The 21,860-nt window shown below is 40.3% G+C and overlaps 1 protein-coding gene across 1 annotated transcript; it reads left to right on the top strand.

Annotated features, from left to right (window-relative positions):
• The first annotated feature begins 646 nt into the window (after positions 1-646).
• On the top strand, positions 647-18,850 carry RAD50 (RAD50 double strand break repair protein). The gene is made up of 25 exons (XM_080353437.1): positions 647-802; positions 1,185-1,268; positions 1,487-1,638; positions 2,257-2,442; positions 2,592-2,796; positions 3,264-3,392; positions 4,113-4,278; positions 5,109-5,302; positions 5,840-6,046; positions 6,437-6,619; positions 6,823-6,980; positions 7,868-8,043; positions 8,224-8,461; positions 9,876-10,065; positions 10,948-11,074; positions 11,306-11,499; positions 11,791-11,901; positions 12,473-12,565; positions 12,646-12,759; positions 13,500-13,627; positions 13,981-14,205; positions 15,575-15,660; positions 16,049-16,191; positions 18,133-18,266; positions 18,574-18,850. Exons 1-25 carry the CDS (start codon positions 674-676, stop codon positions 18,758-18,760), a joined length of 3,939 nt encoding a protein of 1,312 aa, XP_080209563.1. The 5' UTR covers positions 647-673; the 3' UTR covers positions 18,761-18,850.
• The last annotated feature ends 3,010 nt before the right edge of the window (positions 18,851-21,860 follow it).

The raw sequence follows: 21,860 nt of genomic DNA, 5'->3' as shown, positions 1-21,860 counted from the left end.
TGCCCGGGGAGCGCTCTGAGCGGCTTTGTCGGCCGAGTGAAACAGAAACACTCCACGTGAAATACACATGAAATAGACATGTGTTCCATGGCTCGGTAACCGGCCTTAGGGTCCGAGTTGCCTCCATCAGTTCCCCCACCTGCCCCGTGTGCGGCCTGTGGGACCTGCGTGTTTTAATTCCTCTTTATGTCGGGATAAAAATAATGCTGGATGGCCCAGGCAAATCTGAACGTGGCCGTGTGAGGAACAGGCAGTGGGGGTGCTGAGTGTTGCAGTACAACAGTGGATTTTTAAAGGGAAAAAATACCAGTGCCTCTTGTGTTTGTGGCATTCTGAAAGTGTGTGTGTGCGTTTGTGATGTGGAATAAAGCATGTTTCTTACACGCTTAGGGGTTGGTTTTGGCCATTGTGTTTGATCTGGTAATAAATAGAACGGCAGTTCTCTGCATTTGCAGTTGAGAGGCTTCTCAGCCTGTGTTCTGTACCTCCAGCAGTGACTGGAAAACTTCAGCTGTGTGTTTAAAGATGTTAATAGTATTTTATGTTTATACAGATCGTCGGCTTTCAGTGATGCGCTGTGATTTTTGCCTTCTAGATTTTTCAGGAAGTTTTTGTGTCACGGGATTTACAACGTTTACACTTGTGACTTTGGAAGGGAAGAAAATCAGCAGAAATGTCGAAGATTGAGAAAATGAGTATCCTCGGAGTGAGGAGTTTTGGCGTAGAGGATAAAGACAAACAGATTATCACTTTCTTTAGTCCGTTAACTATCTTAGTGGGACCAAATGGTGCAGGAAAAACGGTATGATTTACTGGATGTTTGGTTTTGCGCTGGTAAATAGCTCTGAAAGGCCCCAAAATATGAAGAATGATCTCCAGAGAAAGTCTTTAGTAATATGGCAAAAATATTGCTGTTCACTGTAAATATTGTGGTGCTTAGCATTACCAGAGATCTGGATTTTGCAGAGCACTTGTTGGTATTTTTCATAGGAAACTGATCGTGATCCTGATTAGAACCGGTTTTGGAAAGTACTATATTCTGACACTCAAAAAACCAATCCGCTTGCCTTGCATATTTAACTCATTCGTAAATATTTGGGCTGTTAACTGTGTTTTTTGCCTGTATTTTGTCTTATTTACTCTAAGATGCCATTATAACTATATACTTATTTCTGTTTTCTTAGACTATCATCGAATGTCTTAAATATATATCCACTGGAGATTTTCCTCCTGGGACCAAAGGAAGCTCATTTGTTCACGATCCAAAGGTAAAAGCCACAGTGACTGGATTTAATGTGTTTTTACTCCTAAGGAAAATACTGAACTGCTCTCAGGTTGGGATGAAAACGGAGATCTCAGGTTCTAGGCAGACATGAGCTGCCTGTATTGCCTCAGGAAGATGAGACTTCCCACGGCTGGGAAGTCACTTATTCGTTTGGATGTTGAGAAGAATGTCCCTTACTCGGGATTTTTGTTTCTGCTAAAGGTTGCCAATGAGACAGATGTTAGAGCTCAGATTCGATTACAGTTTCGAGATGTAAACGGGGAGCTTGTAGCTGTCCAGCGGTCCATGGTCTGTACCCAGAAAGGCAAGAAAACAGAATTTAAAACACTTGAAGGTGTCATTACTAGAACAAAGTAAGTCGTCAAGTTTTTTTTATTACTTTGGCATGAAGGTCGTTTTTTTAGTGTATAAGACAAAGGAAAACTGCATAATGCATTCCTTGAAGTACTTACCAGTGCTTTTAGATTAAAGCTGTGTAGTTTCATCACTTAATCAATTAGTTAAATCCAAAATCCTACATTTGATAGTCATCAATTTATGAACTACTGACATGCATTTACTTGCATTGATTTGGAAATTTTATTACTAATGATACAGTTTGAAGGTAGCATTGTGTGCAGTACATTGGCTTTGCTTCTGTTAGCACTGTTTTCAGTTTCAGATCACTGTTGGCCCGAGTTTAACTCTTAATCTCCACTATTTAAGAACTATATCCACTTAACTTCATTCAAGATCATTTTTGCTCCCTCTGGTGGTTCTGCTTAGTTTTAAAATGTGTGATAGTCCTGACTACAAATATTGATCGTCTTAAATGTGTGTGTTGAACATGGTCATTATATGCTTAAAACTCGTTACTTGTTAAGTTCTTCAGTCGCTCTGTTACAATGAGATTATATGTTAAAAATGCTATTTACTTTTAAAAGAATTTGCCAGTAACTTGTTTGGGGATTTTCTCTATCTGTGCTCCACAGGCATGGCGAGAAGGCTAGTCTGAGTTCCAAGTGTGCAGAAATCGATCGGGAGATGATCAGTGCCCTTGGTGTTTCCAAATCGGTGCTTAACAATGTCATTTTCTGCCACCAAGAAGAATCCAACTGGCCATTAAGTGAAGGGAAGGCCCTGAAACAAAAATTTGATGAGATCTTTTCAGCAACAAGGTTTTTCTTTTTACTGCACTTCGATAAAAGCTAAGAAATGTCTTTTCTAATAACGCAGGTGTAAATGAAAATAAGGCATTGTTTCATATGTCAGTATTCTTGTGTTGCCAGCAGGATCTGAAATGTTGTTGTTTGGGGTTTTTTTAAAGGTACATTAAAGCACTCGACACTCTCCGTCAGGTACGACTGAAACAAAGCTTGAAAGTAAAAGAGTGTCAGACAGAACTGAAATACCTAAAACAGAATAAAGAAAAAGCACAGGAAATCCAGAATCATCTTAGCAATAGAGAAGCTCAGCTGGCTGCTTCGAAGGACAATGTGAAATCTATTGAGAGTCAGCTTGAACCGCTAAAGGTAATTTGTGTGATGATTACGTTAAGACTTTAATACAAAGCAGTCCATAAGAACTAAAGAACACAGAAGAATGTGAAAGCTGGATGAATTTCCTCATTAAAATCTTACACTTGTATGTTTTATCTGATCCTTTGCTCTGAAGCAGAATCAAGCATACCTCAACAAATGCTGCTTTAGTCCGTCAACCGTCAGTGGAGGTTTAAGAACATAGTTTGTGAAATTCTGGTAGCGGCATTGGGTTTTTGTAGCGTAATTTAAAATCTCTCTCAAATGTAGCGGGTAACTAAAACTGTTACAAACTGCAACTAAAACAAAAACTAAACTAAAACTTAAACCCCGCTATTTTTAAAAAATACCTCATAAAGCTGAAGGTTTTACACTTCGGCTGACTGTATTGTGTAGAACAGTTGATTATGGGATGCATAAGCTGGTGGGATATTTTACTTGCAGCATCCTTTCCTTTGCAGAGTTCTCTGGCAGCGGTTGAACAGAATCTCGTGAAAGCGATGAGGTTGGACAATGACGTGAAAGCCCTGGAGAGCAGGAGGAGGCAGATGGAGAAAGATAACGAAGATTTGCAACAGAAGATGAAAAAGGTTGCCTTTTACATTCTGTGCTGAAGGGTCACTCTGTCTTTTGCAGTGAACCAAGTCTGTATTTCGTTATGCATCAGATATTGGTGAAGAACGTCGAAGCGCATGAGGCTTGCTTGATATTATCAGCTATTGCAAATATGGCTCAATAAAGCTGTATTAGTTTCTGTGTAATTTGGGTTAAATTGCTTTCTGTAGCTTATCCCTCTACCATAGATTAGCTTGCCAGGAAGGCAAATACTGACAAAAGCTTTTGTAAAAGTTGTGATTACTGGTAACAATGCCCTGCAGTGTGTAACTTGAAAATATCTGCCTCTCAGTGCATGTGGATGACAGCCAGCACTTGTTCTCACCAGGATGTGATGAGTCCTGGTGTTAATATTAAGATTTCTTATTTCTTTCTCTTAAAATAAGAAATAATTGTCAGTCTTCTGTTGTGATTGTGACAAGGCACTTAAAACTGTTTTGAAAAACAAATGAATTCCTTAGTGGTAAAAATTTAGATTCATTTAGCCTAAGAAAAAGAGGTTTTCTTCTTCAAGTTATGCTTGTAGCATATTTACTTTTTCTTAATATATGTCTTAATGTAGAAATTCTGTGTAGGAGGTGTTGGTGTCTAATTTCTAGGATGCTGTTATGATGAAAACTATACTTTTTAAAACATCATTAGTTGGCTTATGAATGTAGTCCAAAAGCCAGCTTTGTGCTGTGTTTGGTGCACAGGTTTTTCAAGGAACAGACGAACAGCTCAGGGACAGGTACCAGAACCACCAGAGAACAGTGAACGAGAAGGAGAAGAGATTATCGGACTGTAAACGTGAATTAGATAGAGCCACTAAAGAATGCCAGAGATTTAACAGCGAGAAATCGGAACTCCTTATTGAACGAGGTATTTTAACCTTCATCTGTACCTTGTATTTATTTTTAATGTAATTAAGATCTGAACTGGAACTAGTGATAAGAATTGAAGGGATTTGAACTGGACAAAACCCATAAAGGTGTCTGAGCTTGGGCTCAGCTGCACAGCGTGCTGTGAGACTCTCACCACCGGACAGGTCGGAGTTTCTAATGTGCGCTTGTTGTTTCGAGCTGTGGTTACACCATGTGGTACCTTTGTTCTTAAATGGACCGTTCTTTATAAAAATATTCCAAATAGATAATTTATGATGGCACATATCAGCGTCGGCCTAGCAGTTTGCAACACAGTTGTTTTCATTGTACTTTCTTGAGGTGATGAAGACGCCACTGACAAGATGTGATTTTATATGTGTGTTTTAACTGAGAAAAACGTGAAAGTTGAACGCGTGGTGTACTCAGTGTCTCAGGTGGGGCTGGCGACCAGTCAGGGGCTTTAGGATAATATTCTTTCGTATGTCATCTGTTCACTTTCAGATAGACTGTGGGAATTTCAGTAAAGCTGTAGTATATACAATTATATAAAATCTGTTTGGGCTTTGTTTATATTTATCAGAATAATATATTTAAGTGTTTTAAGAGGCTTTCTTTTAAATTCTTGATTTATTTAACTAATAAAAAATTAGTTACCTGTAATAGCAACCCCTCAAACTACAGCTTGTCTTCACTCTTGAGCTTCTTGTGTTGTCTAAAAATACTTCTGTTTCAAAGATTTCAAGAAAATGGTTGCGATTGTCTTTGAATCCCAAGTGTATCTTCTGCCTCAGTTTTTGCGCGTTTATGGCACGTTTTCTTTTTGTGAAGGTCGTCTTCAACTGCAAGCGGATCGGCACCAAGAGCACATCACAACGAGGGACTCGTTAATCCAGTCTTTGGCAGCACAGCTGGAATTGGATGGTTTTGAGCGAGCGCCCTTGAATGAACGGCACGTCGCCAATTTTCACGTGTTGTTGAAGGAGAGACAGGAGAGAGATGCAGAAGCTGCAAATCATTTGATGGTGAGAATTTGGTTGGTTTAGTAGTGTATTTTTAGTTATTAGTGTGTTACTGTTCCCTGTGTGTCTTCATGGTGCTGGGGGGAAGAATGTTGGGGAGGAAAAACTGAAGCCTTTGGTTTTTCTTCTAGAATTCCTTATTATGGGTTGCCTGAATCTTTCTTTTGGAATTAAGCGTGGTCTGTACTGCCAAAGCTATCGAGCAGGTGGTTCTTAAGACAGGTTTTTCTCAGCAGTTTTCTCATGCGGCGGGGTCACCGACAAGCTAAGAATCCTGAGGAAGAATTACAGTGGGCAACTGGTTTAAGAATAAGCACATTTTTGAAGTCATCTCTGAAATGCAGTTGCTCCCCAGAGCTCTACCAGTGCGGTGCATCTGCTTCTTCCTATTGAAACATTGCAGCAGGAATTTTTTGTCAAGTTCTGTTCCAATGCCTTGTGTTACAGTGGTGACTATTTGCAAGCTAGTGTGAAAAAGCGTTTTAAAATGTTGCTTTCCTATGAAAAAATAATGAGTATAGTATTGCTGACTTCTTTCAGAGAGAATTTGCACGAAAAGAAGCAATGAAACAAAAACAAATAGATGAAATAAGAGACAAGAAAACTGGATTAGAAAGAACCATTGACCTGAAATCAGACATTCAAAATAAGAAGCAAGTTGAGCTGAAGAATGTAAAATATGAATTGCAGCAGTTGGAGGGGTTTTCTGACAGAATTCTGGAGTTGGATCAGGAGATTGTCAAGACGGTAAGTTAAAGTAAATGAAAATCTATAGAAGTTTGAAGTAAAAACTTTTGGCTTTATCATTACAAGCAAACAAACAAAAAATTGTTAATGTTTACTCCATTTCTGTTTCATTTTTGCCATTTGAATTCCCCGTCTATTTGGGGCATGCATAGAATGAATATACCGCTTCTGTTTGGTGAGTTAGAAACAGGGTAATGGCCAGAGATGGTGACATCGTGGCATTAGTCAGTCTGAAATTATTTCATGTATTCTTTACAGGTCTTATAACAATTCCTGTAACAGCTAATGGTACAGCTGCCGGGCACCGTCAGAGCTTTCTTCTCTTTCCTTTAGACAGAACTTTATTCATTTGTGTAATTGTTTGTCTTCTGAGCTTTTATTTTTGTTTAGGAACATGAGCTGGAGAAAGCTGAGCAGAACAGCAACGTAGAAAAGCTTGAACTAGAAGTACGAACTCTGCAAAATGAGAAGATAAACCTGGACAAAACTCTTCGGAAACTGGATCAGGAGATGGAACAGTTGAATCTGCATACCGCAACGATTACCCAAATGGAGATCCTGAAGAAAGATAAAGTAATTCTTGTATCATCATCTCATAAGAGAGGGACACAAAATTAATACAGTCCCTTCAAGATTTGTGTCTTTTGCGGGTGTTTATCAGCAATCATATGTAAAGCTTCTGCCTGACTTCATAGAGCCATTAACTCCGTGAATGTATTGAGTGACATAAACTTGAAGATATGAAAAAATTAATACAAAATGCTTCATTTCCCCAGGCAGACAAAGAAGAGCAGATTAGAAAAATCAAATCAAGGCATTCTGATGAACTGACGTCACTGTTGGGATACTTTCCGAACAAAAACCAGCTTGAAGACTGGCTTCATAGTAAAAATAAAAAGATTAATCAGACAAGAGATAACCTTGGTAAACTTAAGTAGGTATTAATTTAATTGATTATGTCTCCATAAGTGGTTATGTAGTGATGAATTTAAATGTTGGAAAGTTTAGTATGCTTAACATACTTCCTACTTTAATTCTTTATTGTTTATTTATGTATCTCCAAAATCAAAGCAAGTGTCCTGCAGAGTGTTTGGAATATATAGCTGATGTAGTCTGTGCTAGTGAGTAAAGTTACAATATTTGTAGCAGGTCAAGGGCAGCAGTAAAAGCAGACAGCAAAATATTGTTCTGGAACAGCCTTAATTGTTTGTGCTAATCCAAGATGAACTGCGGTGCTTGGGGAATGGAAATTGCTGGTCTCCTGACTTTGTAAGTCCCAGAGTAGTTAGTGACTAGATCACAAATTCACGTGTGATTATCTGTTCCTAATTTAATTGGACTATATAAAACTATTTGTCAGAAAGAATAGATAACACCAGCACACTCTGCAGTGATGCACCTTAAACTTCCACAAAAGAAAGAAAGACAAAGAGTATAAGCATATTGCACAATTCAAAACTGTGGAACATGAGTAGAAGGATGGTAACATTTTTTGAGGTTCAATAATATCTCATAGGCAATAATTGCAGTAGGAGAAAAAACTTGATATTGGCTTATTCTAGAAAGTTTTGTATGGCTTTGTCATTATAAATTAGTTTCTCATCATTAGGGGTCTAGGGGAATGAAAATGAAACACTTTATACTATATTTGGATGAATAAAAAGTTGACGGTATAGATTTCATGAAAAATTATTAAAGAAATGATGACAGTTCTGCAATATCAATTTCAGATTGACTGCCCATGGTTTAGTTTTTTGCTTAAACAGTCTGAAATCTGTATGATTTACGTGTAATAAAAGAGTTTATGCATTGACGTTTCAGCAAACGACTGGCATCGGTAGAATATGACAAATCTCACGCCAGTAGTGAGCTCAGAAGGAAAGAAGAGCAGTTGTCCCTTCACGAAGCGCAGATTTTCGATGTCTGTGGCAGCCAAGATTTCGACAGCGATCTGAACAAACTCCAAGATGAAATCGAAAAAAGCTCAAAACAGCGAGGTAAACTTCCATATTTATATACAATTCCGACCAGCTCACCCAGGGCTGCTTTGGTTTCCTACCTTTGTTATTTTGTGGGTGCTAATTTTGTCTCATTTATGACAAATAGATAACTCGTTTAGATCTGATTATGCACCGCTTATGTTTTTACATGAAGTCTTTTGTTTCTTATTAAACCAGCGGTGCTTGCCGGAGCCACCGCCGTTTATTCTCAGTTCATTACTCAACTGACGGAGGAAAACCAGTCGTGTTGTCCAGTTTGTCAGCGGGTTTTTCAAACGGAGGCCGAGCTGCAGGACGTCATCAGCGACCTGCAGTCCAAGCTGCGGCTGGCGCCGGACAAACTGAAGTCAACCGAGTCTGAGCTTAAAAGAAAAGAGCAAAAACGTGATGAAATGATGAGTCTTAAACCACTTCGGTAAAGTACTTGAGCCATATTGCTGCAAGCTGTTTTCTTTCAAATGCTTGGGGCTGGATTATTATAACTCATGCAGACATGAAGGCGGTTTTATTTTAGAGCTATTTAATTCATTCAAAAACCTCGTAATTGAGATAAATATTTTCTAGCATTTGTTCTCTGCCCATTCAGACTTTTAAAGTATTTTATATTTTTGATATTTCTGGTCCTTTGGGTCTTCTTGTGAGATTGAGGTAGAAAAAATGGTTATATAGTTACTTTTCCACCAGTTATTTACACTCTGCAGTCACAGTTCTGCTCCTTGTCTTTTCTCATTGGAATTTAAAATGAACAGGCTGGTTTTGTTGTTACTGAAATGTGTTCATACCATGTCACCTGCAATATGTTTCTTAAAAATGCTGAAATGGAAGTTGCGTAGGCAGAATGGGAACTCAATCTGTATCAAACACCCTTTAATAAGATCTTGATTTATATTTCCTTTGACAGTACTTTTTCTTGCTGGCAGTTTCATATTAATTACAATGTTCTCAGAAGTCATGTCTGGATTTTTCTAGTGAATTCCCAATGCCATTTATCTTTCCTTGAGGTTCAGTCACGTTCAATTCCATCATTTGGGAATGTATCTTTGATACTAATAACCCATATTATATTGGCCTGAATTCATTCCCTTATTTCAGTTATTTAACACATCTTTTTGTGTTGTAATTTTTGCACTCACAAGGTAATACAGACTGTAGGTAAGACTAACAAATTCGGAAAAGGTACCTACAGTATTATCCAATTTCCAGGCTGAATTTGCCTGGATTTTTAAAGCTATGAAAATATCGGACAGGCGGTTCTGTTGTTGCCTCCCTTTTCCTGTTGCCTCCTTCCAAAACACAAACAAGTACCACTAGCCCTAAAGAGTCTTTGTCAGAGTCCTGCGTTTTGGGGTGTTTTTTGGTTGGGATTTTTGTTTTGGAGTTGGTTGGTTGGTTTAACGTATCAACAGCATTTAAAAGAAGAGCATGTAGGTTTCCTGCCAGCAGGTGAAGAGACTCAAGTCGCAAGAAATTTGCAGACTGTTGTTTTGAGAGAATTTGGAGAATATTTGTTAGGGGTAGATGTTTCCTTCACAAGAGGGCACTCTTGTACAGTGGATTTGGACCCTTTCCTCAGCACTTGCTGCAGTTAAAAGCCAGATGATTTTGTTTGTTTGTTTCATCTCACCTGTCTAAAATAAGGGATGTATTACCTTAGCAGGATATATAACATAAGCTTAATCTAACATGGGCAAGGTTAAGGGAATACTATTTTGCCTAAGTTAAATCTTCCACCATTAAATCATACCACAGATTTTGTGATCTTGAATATCTTGCATTTATGCTACTGTTTTTGATAAAGGAAATTTTAATGGAATTGTATTTTATTTCAGGCAAACGGTAGTTGAACTCCAAAATACAGACATACCAGGTTTGAGGAACAAGATCCAGAATGCAAACAGGGATCTGGTGAGCCTGAAGGGTCAGATCGAAGAACAGGAGTCGCAGCTGCAGGCGACTTTGACTGAGGAGGAAGGTGCCAAGGCGTGTTTGCAGGATATAACACTGATGGAGAGGTACCAGGTATGCTTTGGTCGCGTCTTGTAATACATAAAGCCATACTCACTAGCATCTAAATATGTAGATATTCAATCATATGACAATACTGTGAGCTCTTAAGACTTTTCAAGCAAATAAAAATATTTTAAAAGACAGCATAACATAGGTGGTCTTGGTACTAATAAAACTTAAAGGTTTTATGGAATGATTGTTGCTTTTGAGGACCGCAGAGTCCCTTGAGTTCTGATTCAGTTCTGTGCTATAGTAACGAGGAAAAGAGGTGTAATCCACAACCTGAGCACAAACCCAAGCACAGCAAAGTGATTTTCGTTCCTCGTAGTCATTCTGGTTCAGTGTATGCTCAGCATCTCCTCTGTGTACTTCTGAAATCTTGTCACACGTGTTTCCATGCTATCTGAATATACGGTAAAGTGGAACGGATATCCGACACTTATTCTGACGCAGGGGATTGTTTGGAACAGTCGTCATGCCTCTATTACCAACACACAATCTTTGCTTGACTGAGAACCACGAGAAGGACAATTATACAGAGAACCTGGTGCCCGACAGACGACTGAAGAGCGTTCACGGGTGGGAGACGGCGGCAGCTCCTGAGGCTCCGACAGTTCTGTTGTCAGAGACAGGCAGCACATGTACCTGTTGCGAGGTGTGCCGGGGTTGTCCAGCGTCCGTCCCTGCTGACAGGCTTCCTCTCACACTCTGAATTCCAGTTTCTAGCTGATGTAACCTTTCCCTGAGTGATGTGCCATTGCTGCAGCAGAGGAGATAAATGTGAAGGTCTCATGTGTGCCTCAAGCCCCTGGCTTGTTCTTGTGTGCCAGAGATAAAAAAATACATTGTTAAACACTAATACAATAATAATAGCACTTTTCCTTATGCTTTCAGGCTGATATTAGGGATTGTGAACGAAAAATTGCTCAGCAGGAGGCTAAGCTGCTAGGAGTCGATCTAAGTAGGTCTGTTCTGCAAGTAAGCCAAGAAAAACAAGAGAAAAAGCACTTATGGGATACAGGTAGGTCATACAAAACGAATACTTCGTTTTTGTGTTGAAAATAATGTTCCAAACTTCCTGCCATTAAAATTGCAGTTTACTCATTTTACATTCTGAAATAACTGTGTTCTAATACTTCGTTGGTTTGGGTTTTTTGGGGGATTATATGAGTTTAATTTAGAGTTAAATTTTCATAAGAGAATAAATGTTTGTGATAACAGCTGGACTGTTTCACTCTGTTTTCAACCACAGTTACTGGTAAAATTGAGTTAAATCAAAAACTCAAGCAGGACCAGCAGAATCAGATTCAGCAGCTCAAGAGTGCAGTCAATGAGCTGAAAGCAGAGAAACTCCAGATCTCCAGCAGCATGCAGCGTCGGCGGCAGCTGGAGGAGCAGACGGTGGAGTTAACCACTGAGGTTCAGTCCCTTTGCAGGGAGATCAAGGTAGGAAATACTCTTAATTATGAACCATTAGATATGTTGTCCTGGGGGAAAAGCAAATCTTGTTATATTTAACATTGTAATGATGGCAAATAAGATGTATTTTAAAATGTTTGTCCTGTGCCGCTGTTGCAGATCTTTGGGAATTTCCAGAACTTTATTAATACATTTTCACATCATTTTTTTCAACACACATTAAAAAAAAAAAGCACATAACTGTTTTTACAACTTAAAAAATTGTTGATCTTTAACAGAACGAGAAAATAAAAAGGACTTTCTCCAACTGCTTTTCAGGAAGCACAAGAACAGGCATTTCCTTTGGATACCACTTTAGAAAAACTGCAGCAGGAGAAGGAGGATCTGATGAATAAAAGGACTGCAAGTAATAAAGAAGCACAAGAGAAGGTTGGTTTGCTTTTGGCATAGCTGGGGATGGGATTATGTGTCGGTGTTCAGGCGTGGAAGGAAGCCATGGTAATGAGTTTGCTTTTAGGAAACAGCAGTGACTTCAGCAAATGCTTTAGAATAGTGGAACTTGCAGGGAAGGAAGGAAACACAACCAGATCAGGAGATGAGCTCAGTTGTAGTGAACCTTTGTCAGTCTTGCCACAAGGCTTCTAGGAACATTTGGCAATAATTAGTGACTGAAGGTATTAAAAAGCCCCTCCTAATAGATGGGAGAGGAGGAGTGAGGGTGCCTGTAACTTGTCCTTGCCAAGACAAACTTTGTTTTCTCAGGTGAAGTGGCCCTCTGTGTAAGAACAAATGAGTGATTTACCATTTGTTCTGGAAAACATTTTCATGGTAATAAGGAGCATCTGGATTTCAAAAGCTGAAGGCTTTATTATAAATGAAAGGGAGTTGTAATAAGGAATTGTACTTTGACAACATTGTTTTCCAGTATCTAATCTTTGCTACAGAGTGTATTGTTTCTGGGATACAAGACTGCATTTCATTGGAAATCTTTTCTCTGCAGATCAGTGTCATAAAAGAGAAAGTTAAAGACATAAACAAGTACGTGAAAGAAATTGAAAACTATATTCAACAAAGAAAAGACGACTATAAAAAGGTAACCTAAAAAACAATCAAGAAAAATTTGACATTAAAAGCACTTCCATGTCTAAATCATGTACAATTTTATTTCTTTAGCAAAAGGAGGCTGAACTTGAAGAAGTAAAGTCTCAGTTGGCTGCCTGTGAGAAACAGAAGGAAAAGATAAGTAAGGAGATGGAAACGATTCGCCAGGACATTGACACTCAAAAGGTAGATGTATTGATTTGCTGTGAAGTATATTTTGCATAGTTGAAGCGATTTCTGGTTCTGGTGTAGGTCTGCCTGGGTCTGTCGTGGTGCAGACTTTCTCTTCTCCCTCAGCGTTAGGCTGAAAAAAGTCTTGAGGCTTGTATATGGAAAAGTAGATGCATTTTAGAAAACTTTCCTTTCTTGCTTTGTTGGGGTAGTATCAGGTGTTTTCAGAAGGATCTTTGTGCAGAAAGTACATGTTTTCTGGAGTAAGACTGCGGTACGGTGTTTCTGATGGCAGGTACCAAAAGTCACTAGTTACTCCAGATTTTATCATGTACTTTAAATCCTTGTATGTACATTTGAAATACTGTTTATATTCTTTATAGGAAAGATGCCTTTCCCCGTTCTACCACACCACTTACTGTCTAATTTGTAGAACTGAGATGGGGACTTTGTTAAATCTCATCCTAAATTCCTTGCCCTGTTTGAAACATTGATCAATACTTGCACACAGGATCACTCTTGTGTTCGCCTGTGACAAGAAATGCTGCAAGTAATATTTCAGAGTGAAATATGAAATAATACTTCTAATTTCCATTATACCCTATTTCTAGCACAAGATCTCACTGAGAGAATTTTCGGCGTTGCCAATTAGTTAATGTTTGCAGCATGTTTGAAAGTTGTGCAGAGCTCATACTTTGAAATTGCGAGTCAATATACTGACATATTATATACCTTCTTGCTTTCTGCGGTGATAGATACAGGAGAGGTGGCTGGAGGATAATCTGACTTTGAGGAAGCGGAATGAAGACCTGAAAGAAGTTGAAGATAATATAAAACAGCTTGTGAAGGAGATGGGAGAAATGAAAGTCCCACAAATGAAAAAGTAAGTGTCTTCAGGTGCTTCAGCGTTTTTTACACAAGAATTCGCTGAATATCTGAGTTCATATTCACTGGGCTTTAGTGTGTCTCCTGGTCCACATTTCTACTTCTAGCACTTTGGCATTCGAACTTGATAACTTGCTTCTCCCGCTCAGAGTAGCCATTTGACTATGTTCTTAAACATAACAATACTTTTATTTCAATGATGTCTTAATTTCAGTGATGTTTGTACTAGAATTTTAACTGTTACAGAAGTTATAGTTACAATATAATGAGCTACTATCTGACATAGAACCTGATTAAAAGATCATGCAACGCTAGATACAAAAGGCTCATATACCAATTATGGTTTCACAGTGAACAAAAACGTTTAGAGGAGAAAATAGAAACTCTGAAAAGAAACCACGATGTTGCACTTGGCCGACAACGTGGATTTGAGGAAGAGATCGTTCGGTTTAAAAAGGAACTTCGGGAGTCACAGTTCAGAGACGCAGACGAAAAATACAGGGAGATGATGATCGTTATGAGAACGACAGAGCTTGTGAACAAAGACCTGGACCTTTATTACAAGGCTCTTGATAAGTAAGTATTGTCCTCTGTGGGTGATTCTGAAATAGATTACACTTTTTTATTATCGATAACCTTGACGCAAACGCAGCTTTCCATTTGAGACTGCCAGGGGTAACTTAGAAATAGTAAATTGATAGAATTATTTGAGATTTAAATTGTCAGGGCGTGTATAATTCTTCCCTTTCAGCTTAAATGGAAATGCACTCCAAGAATTTCCCTTTTAGAAGTCAGAATCTTTTTGTATGATATCAAACAATCTATTGTTTCTATTTAAGGCAAAACAGGAAACCAGTCTCGTAGTTTCAAGAAAAATAGATAAGCATCACTTATTGGTAATCATCTGAAAAATCAGCGAGACAAAATGCTAACTCTAATGGCCAGAGATCAAAAGCTGTATCTGTAGCTGGGAACACCAACATTTTGGGTGTTCTGTGCTGTCAGATAATCTCTATTGACTTAATAATATTGATGAGAAATAATACATTATTGGGTTTAATTAATAGTTGAACGCACTTTCTTCTTTCTTCATACTTTAAAAACCCTATTCGAGTGGATCCTTCAGGATTCCCCAGAGCAGATGGAAATAATTCCTTAAGAGGGGAGGTGGGAAAAGTGTGTGTAAAAGTCCATTTCAGAAGTATATTTTGTTTCTACCCTATTTTTTTAAAAGAAGACGTTGGCATCAATAGAACAAGCATTTATTTCGTTACAGAACGCTTTTTCCCTCAAAAGCCAAGTTAGAAATGTAGCATCTTGTCCTTTCTTGAATGCTTGCAGAAGGAATCATCTATTGTTGAACTACAGTCGTGTTGATATATTAACCAGGGAAATTCAGTTGAAAATTATTAATGACATCTGTGTCACTCGTGCTGCGGAAGAGAAAGGCAGCTCCAGTCATAACCTCTGTTTGAGTCATTGTAAGTTATGTTCTCAGTACAGAATTCTCTGCTCTGAGGAGACTTCACCAGCTCTCATTTCCTACCAAGCCCCCGTTATTTGCATTGTTGGGGGACCGTGCCAGTGAGTAACACTACATCAAATCTGTCCTCTTGGCGTCAGTCTGAAACCAGACCTCACACATCAATTATAAACCTCTTAAAAGGCAGGTAAACTTGCTGTCCATTGGGTGACTGACTGCGAATCTTTTTGTCTTCATTACTCTTCTGCTTCCTGAGACTGAGACCAGAATTCAGTTGTGAGACCGGGATTATTGATGCAATAGAGTGTGGTTGGTCTTTAGATACTTCTGCGTTCGAAATGAACTGGTATTTATGATATCTTTAGTAAAAGGCAGGGGAGCTGCTGCCTTCCCTGAAGCTCCTGTAGTCCATAGCAGTCCATGGTTGCACCCTAACAGTTCACATTTTTCATTGTTCTTTAGAGCAATAATGACATTTCACAGCATGAAGATGGAAGAAATCAACAAAATAATTCGTGACCTTTGGCGAAGCACCTACAGAGGACAAGGTATGCATTTTTGTTGTAGCTTTCCCCATATGTATCCACTGGATTCTGAGCACAGCATATGGAAAAGTGTTTGTTCAAAATACTGAAAATCCAGGATCTGAAAATAGTTGTTTTTCACGCTATAATTTTTTTATCACACATGATGTAGTAAGTCACAGGACAAACAGAATTAATTTTCCCGTTTCAGTGTTTTCCTAAGGTAAGGTTTCCTGAGAGAGGGGAACTGCATGAGTCAATTCCTTTGGAAAAATGAATTTCAAATATATGAGTATTAATGGGAGTTCTTAATAGAATTTTTTTGTTAGTGTATTATACCTTTCAACTGTTAATCCTGTGATATTTTTAAAGATTTCTGATAATGTAAAAGCTCTCTCCTTCCCATTTTTAGATATCGAATATATAGAAATCCGTTCTGATGCGGATGAGAATGTCTCAGCCTCTGACAAAAGAAGAAGTTACAATTACAGAGTAGTGATGATCAAGGGAGATACAGCACTGGATATGCGAGGAAGATGTAGTGCCGGGCAAAAGGTAATACCTTCGTGTGTGTAGTGCTTACTAAAGAGAATTCTAAAAACTAACTCAGGTGAATGCAAGAGAGTAATGGATTCTGAAGTGATGCTGAGAAACAGCTGGCTGCAACTCCAGTTTACAATTCTGTACCATTTCCCTTCACTGTATCTGGATTTTTTCCTTCCTGAGGGCTGGTCCTTGGTCTTCTTGCCTCTAAGTACGGGGAGATCTCTTTTTCTCGCAGTTGTGCTGCTCTCCCCTCCTGCTGAATGTCACCTCTCAGTCCATGTCAGCACATACACACTGTACCGGACTTGCAAGCGTTTCATCCCGCTCTGTCCTGTGTCACCCGCCAGCTCTGCGTCAGCCGTGCAGCTGTTTCGGTCTCTTATGTTACAACAGAGCAAGTAAAATATTCCTAAGCAAGAGAAAAGAACCAGCCTTATTCATCTGCCTCCAAAATCACCATCTGTACTTTTGTTTTTTAAGAACAAGAGCTGAGGTATGGAAAAAGACCCATAATACATGTAGCCATTTGACACTGGCATATTGGTTATGCAGCTTGGACAGGCAAAGCTCCCTGCAGGAAACTGCTGCGTCCTTAGATGAACCGTTTTGACCAGAACAAGCGATCCTCCTAAATGCAGAGATATAGTAGAAAGGGACAAAGATGCAGCCAGGACTGCTGTGATTTCTTCCCTGCTGGAAAGACCTGGAGGGCTGTCCCTGAGCCCTGGGGCTGGCTGTGCAGGGTGCCGGTGACACCAGCCCCGGACACTGGAATTGCACAAGGGAGACACATTCTCCTTCCTCTTCGTCAGCGGGAGCTGGAGCTTTCTGCCTCCTGTTCCTCTGCAGCAGCTGAAAGAGCCGTGATGGCAACAGATCTTGATGTTGAGGAAGAATTGCCATTATCTGGATCAACAAACCTACTTCCATCCCTCCAGAGCAGCGCTTCCCCCTGCGCTGTTCCCACCAGCAGGGTTCTGGTGGCAGCTGGGTCGTTTGCGTGGCCAGATGGTACAGGCAGTAGTAGAAAATGAAATTAAGGAATGGAACAAAATGATACACAATATTTTTGAGCGCATACAGCAATAGAATCATGAAAGGATATTTTGTGAGAAGATGAATACTGTATTGTCACTTGAGTATGAAAAATGCTTTCAGATTAATTCCCACCTGTGCGTAGATCTGTACTTGGTTTTGAAAATTCCATACTGATTTGGGGGGAAATCCAAATCTTAGAAAACAGCAGTATAGGCAAAAAAATGTGTCCTGTCCTAAAGCGGTCTAGGATGTTACGTTAGAGTCCTATGTAAATGAGAGTGAAACTTATTCACAGTTTCTTAGCTTATATTCTGAGAAGTCTCCTTTGATCATGAACGGTGATGCCAGCAGTCGTGATAATTGGAAAGTGTTTTTGGCAGCAGTTTCCATCGAGTGTTCCGGCATTTTCAGTAGTTGAAGGTCTAATAATAATACGATTAGGCATGGTAATACAAAACTAACATGTAAGGTGGTGAATGCTACTGTCTTCTGTTTTAGTAAGTGGCTGGGAGCTCAGTAACTCGTACTTGGTGATACCCGTATGGATTTGCACCGTCCTGCTGCGCTGGGCTGGGGCGTGAACAGAGCGTAGGGTAATGCACACGGCAACATCGGAGCATCTTCACCTTGGATTGGAATCCTTACTTCCAGTACCTCCTGAATTTTGAGGATTTGACTTGGACTTCTCTGCTATTTCCCAACAGTACTTTGTAGGATGGACCTTTCAATTCAGACTTGAAGTTTTAATGTAGATTTTTAGTAACTGATCAGTTATTGTTGTCTTGTGAACTGTCAGCGCATCGTTACATAAACTTCACTGGTGGTTTGTAATGGCATTAAAAGCAGCATTTTCCATGTAGTTCCCCTCGAAGCGCTTTGACGAGTGAGATTTTGTTGTTTCTCTTTCCTTAGGTGCTTGCTTCTCTTATCATCCGGCTCGCTCTAGCAGAAACCTTCTGTCTCAACTGCGGCATATTGGCGCTAGACGAGCCCACGACCAATCTGGATCGAGAAAACATCGAGTCTCTTGCACACGCGCTGGTGGAGTAAGTGATCTCTTTGTGAGCTGTAAAGATGGAGAGTTTTCAAATGTTAATAGCAGTTGGCAGAAGTTAATTACATTTTAAGCTGGCATCTGCAAATCTACATGCAAAGCAGTAGTTTTAGATTCTCCCTCCTTTATCTGGAGAAGGAAAAATATTTCTTAAATAGACTTGCTAATCTGCCTTAGATTTCTTGGCAGTTCGTGTCATTTGTTATCAATAGTTAAATATTTTTGTACTATGTATTTCAAGTTCTGTAAAACTAGAATGTGACTTAGATAAACATACACTAACCCATATCTCTTTGTAGGATAATCAAAAGTCGCTCGCAGCAGCGTAACTTTCAGCTTCTGGTGATAACTCACGACGAAGATTTTGTTGAACTTCTGGGCCGTTCCGAATACGTGGAAACCTTCTACAGGATAAAGAAGAACATTTACCAGTGCTCTGAGATCATGAAGTGCAGTGTCAGCTCCTTAGGCTCATACGTTCATTAGAATTCCAAGTAATTACCTATTACAGACAGGCTTAGCTGCCTGACTTGATAGAGCTCAAATGAAGGCATCTGAAAATACAGTTCCTTCATATCATATACTACTGAAGATTTGTAACAATTTTCATCAGTCTGAAACTATTAGCTTTTTAAACTTCATGTCTTCCTGAGTATTTCTGTGCCTGGCTTTAAGAACACCGTGATTTGGAAAAATGTAAATGAATACAATGCAGTTAACTTTGAGATGTATTTTACGCTTTAAAAGTGCAAATAAAGTTGTGATGTTCTTTGCGTATCCTGGCAGTTAGATCCAGATGCAGCTGCAGCGCTCTCAATAGATCAGGGCTCGCTCTCCATCCCCGCGTTTGGGATTCACTTGTGTCTCTAGTTGAGGTGTGTTCATCACTACCCACCTATTCTGTGCAAAATTCCCCAGATTCAAAGAGAATTTGACTGCTTTCTTTACAGGGTGATGTTGCTGCCTGTCAAAGACAGAATCGTCACAAAGTATAACAGCTTTCTTTAGAACAAAGGGCAGTCCCATCTCTGACTAGAGGAGAGTAGATGACAGAAGCACATTTTAACCATACTTTTCTTGGTGTCACTTACCTCTCTGCTGCTTGAAGATGATGACATTTCTGAGAGTTATGTCATACTCTGATTCTCCATGAGGTACAATCAAGTTCTGTAAAAACAATACAAAACTGCTTTAGCTAATCCGTGTGGATGCAGAACTTCACCTGCACCGCTCCGCATTCTTCCTGAAGCTCTTCTCGGTGCAGCCGCATCCCGCGGCCCTGCGGGACACGGGCCCAGGGGAACCTGTGGCTGCAGATGACATCAGGACACCCGCGGGGACGCTGTGGGGACCTGGGGGCGCTGCAACGTGACCGTCACAGGGCTGGCGTTTCAGACAAGGGTTCCCCAGCAGCACATCTCGCTGGCTCTGGAGCTGTAGGGGACGTGATTTCTGGGTGTCTGGTTCCTCAGAACCAAGGGGGCTCCTCTTCTACCCTGAGCTCTGGATACTGGCTATGACTCCACAAGCAGAAGCTGCACTTGGATGCTTTAAATCCTTGCAGGCAACAGTGGCTGAACCTCCCTAACACACAGTGTATGACCCAAGCTCAATTTTAAAGACTCTTTAAAGCAGAATGAAAACAAAACCCCAGAAAAACACCTTAATTTCAGTAACATCAGGAAATTTTGTCTTGGGCAAGCACAGAAATGAGGCTGAGAACACCGCACGCTGCGTTGCTGCCGCTCCAACGCGGGGATCCTGTTACATGCGGGGTGAAGAGCTGCTGTGAGCGGGGCCGGGCAGCGGTGCGGGAAGCGGGGCCATTGAACCCAGGATGATTTCCACCTGAATTTTCTGAACCAGCAAGTCACCAGAGTCAGGGCAGCCCCAGTCAGCGGGAAACCGCTCACAGATAAGCGCATGAATGGCACTTCCTAGCAATTACGTAGCTGTCGCAGCAATCCCCTGAAAAAGCAATTAACACCACCCAGGGGCAGGCGGGAGGAGAAGGCAAAGGAAAATGCTGCTAACATGCATTACGTTTGCAGTTTTAAACAAGAAGCTTCGCCGACTCTAGTTCGACTTCCTGAAGGGGAATTTTTTTAAAGATATCATCACCAGAAAAAAAATGACTCTGAATTTTCAGATTTTCCTGCCCTGCCTGCTCCTTTTAGCATGATGCAGACGTCCCAGCTCGTGAAGAGTTACACGATCTTCAGTAGCAACCCTCCAACCTTTGTGAATTCTGTGGGGTTTTGGTTTTCCCCCGAGTTAAAGCCATGGTTTGCAATTCCTCTATAGTTCGGGCACATTTTTGCATCCATCAGCCCTTTGTTCACCAGCTGTGGAGTTTATCCTCACACACACACACACACACACACACTTTGGGGATGAAACTTGGGGAAAAAAAAAATACAGAAAATGTGGTGGGAAACTGGCCTCTCCTATGCCAAATAGTATTAAAATTGCAAAAAATAATCCATGTATTTTTTTTCATACCTTTCACTTGAATAATCCACAGGTTCCTCTGTAGCCAACAGTGGGACACGAGACTCCCGAGGTGCTGCAGGGGTTGTCGAGGTTGTCACCCTACGTGATGCTGAAGTTCCAGGCCGTGTGTAGCGCAGCACCAGAGGTGTTTTCAGGCAGATCTATTGCAGGTGACACAGCGGTGAAGAACCTGGTTCCTCTCTTGCTGTCCCGGTTGGCACAGGGGGCAATTTCCAGCGCAGGAGAGCGGCTCCACAGCACCCGGCCCCACACCCCCTCACCAGACAGGTTCAGACATGCTGTGCTGCAAGAACCAAAAAAGACAATTAGAAATAAGTTTAGACACATTCCCGTAACAATCAGTGTATGTGACTGCAGCAGCGAGCGCTCCCGCGGTCACCGGCCTCCCCCTGTGCCACAGCACTGATTGCTTCAGCGACACCCCTTATTTCCAGTTTATCTGCACTTGTAGCAAGCAAGGCGGTAACTCCTTCCATGAGAAACAATAATGGCCTTATGGACATCCCTGTGTGACCAATCTTGTTTCAAAGTGGAGTTTGCATTAATAGTGAGGGGGGGAAATGCATCAAAGTTCTGATGCTCCGTTCGCTCTCATTGACCCCATAGCAAACCATGCTGGCTGCTGACACTGCTGGCACTGCTACAGCGACAGCCGCTTGGCCCAAAGCACCCCGAGTGTTTAAAACACCACGCAAGATTGTTTATTTTAATTATTTTTTTCAAACAAAATTACTTTTTGACCTTCTGAAGTAAGAAAGTGACTTACAGAACATGTAACGTGTCAGTCCCAGGAGCAGCCGCTCCTTCATCTTCCTAATGCGGAGGGGTCCAGATTTCCCCCCGCACGCTGCGTTTTAGGCAAAAACCTTTTGCATGCGCTAAAAATTAAAAAAGAAGAAAAAGTTATTAATTAGCTACAAATAAAGACCACAAACCAAACCAATAAATATACACGATGCTTTCAAAAAGCTTAATCCTTTAATATCTCCTTGTAACTCTGATGACAGCATTTAAATGTCACACTAAATATCATTTCTAATCTATTTCAGTATGACAGTTTGTTTGCTGCCCC

The sequence above is a fragment of the Nesoenas mayeri genome, assembly GCF_963082525.1.
Source record: "Nesoenas mayeri genome assembly, chromosome: 14".
NCBI lineage: Eukaryota > Metazoa > Chordata > Aves > Columbiformes > Columbidae > Nesoenas > Nesoenas mayeri.
The sequence above is the reverse complement of the archived record's forward strand: the minus strand, read 5'-3'. Positions and strand labels throughout refer to the sequence as shown.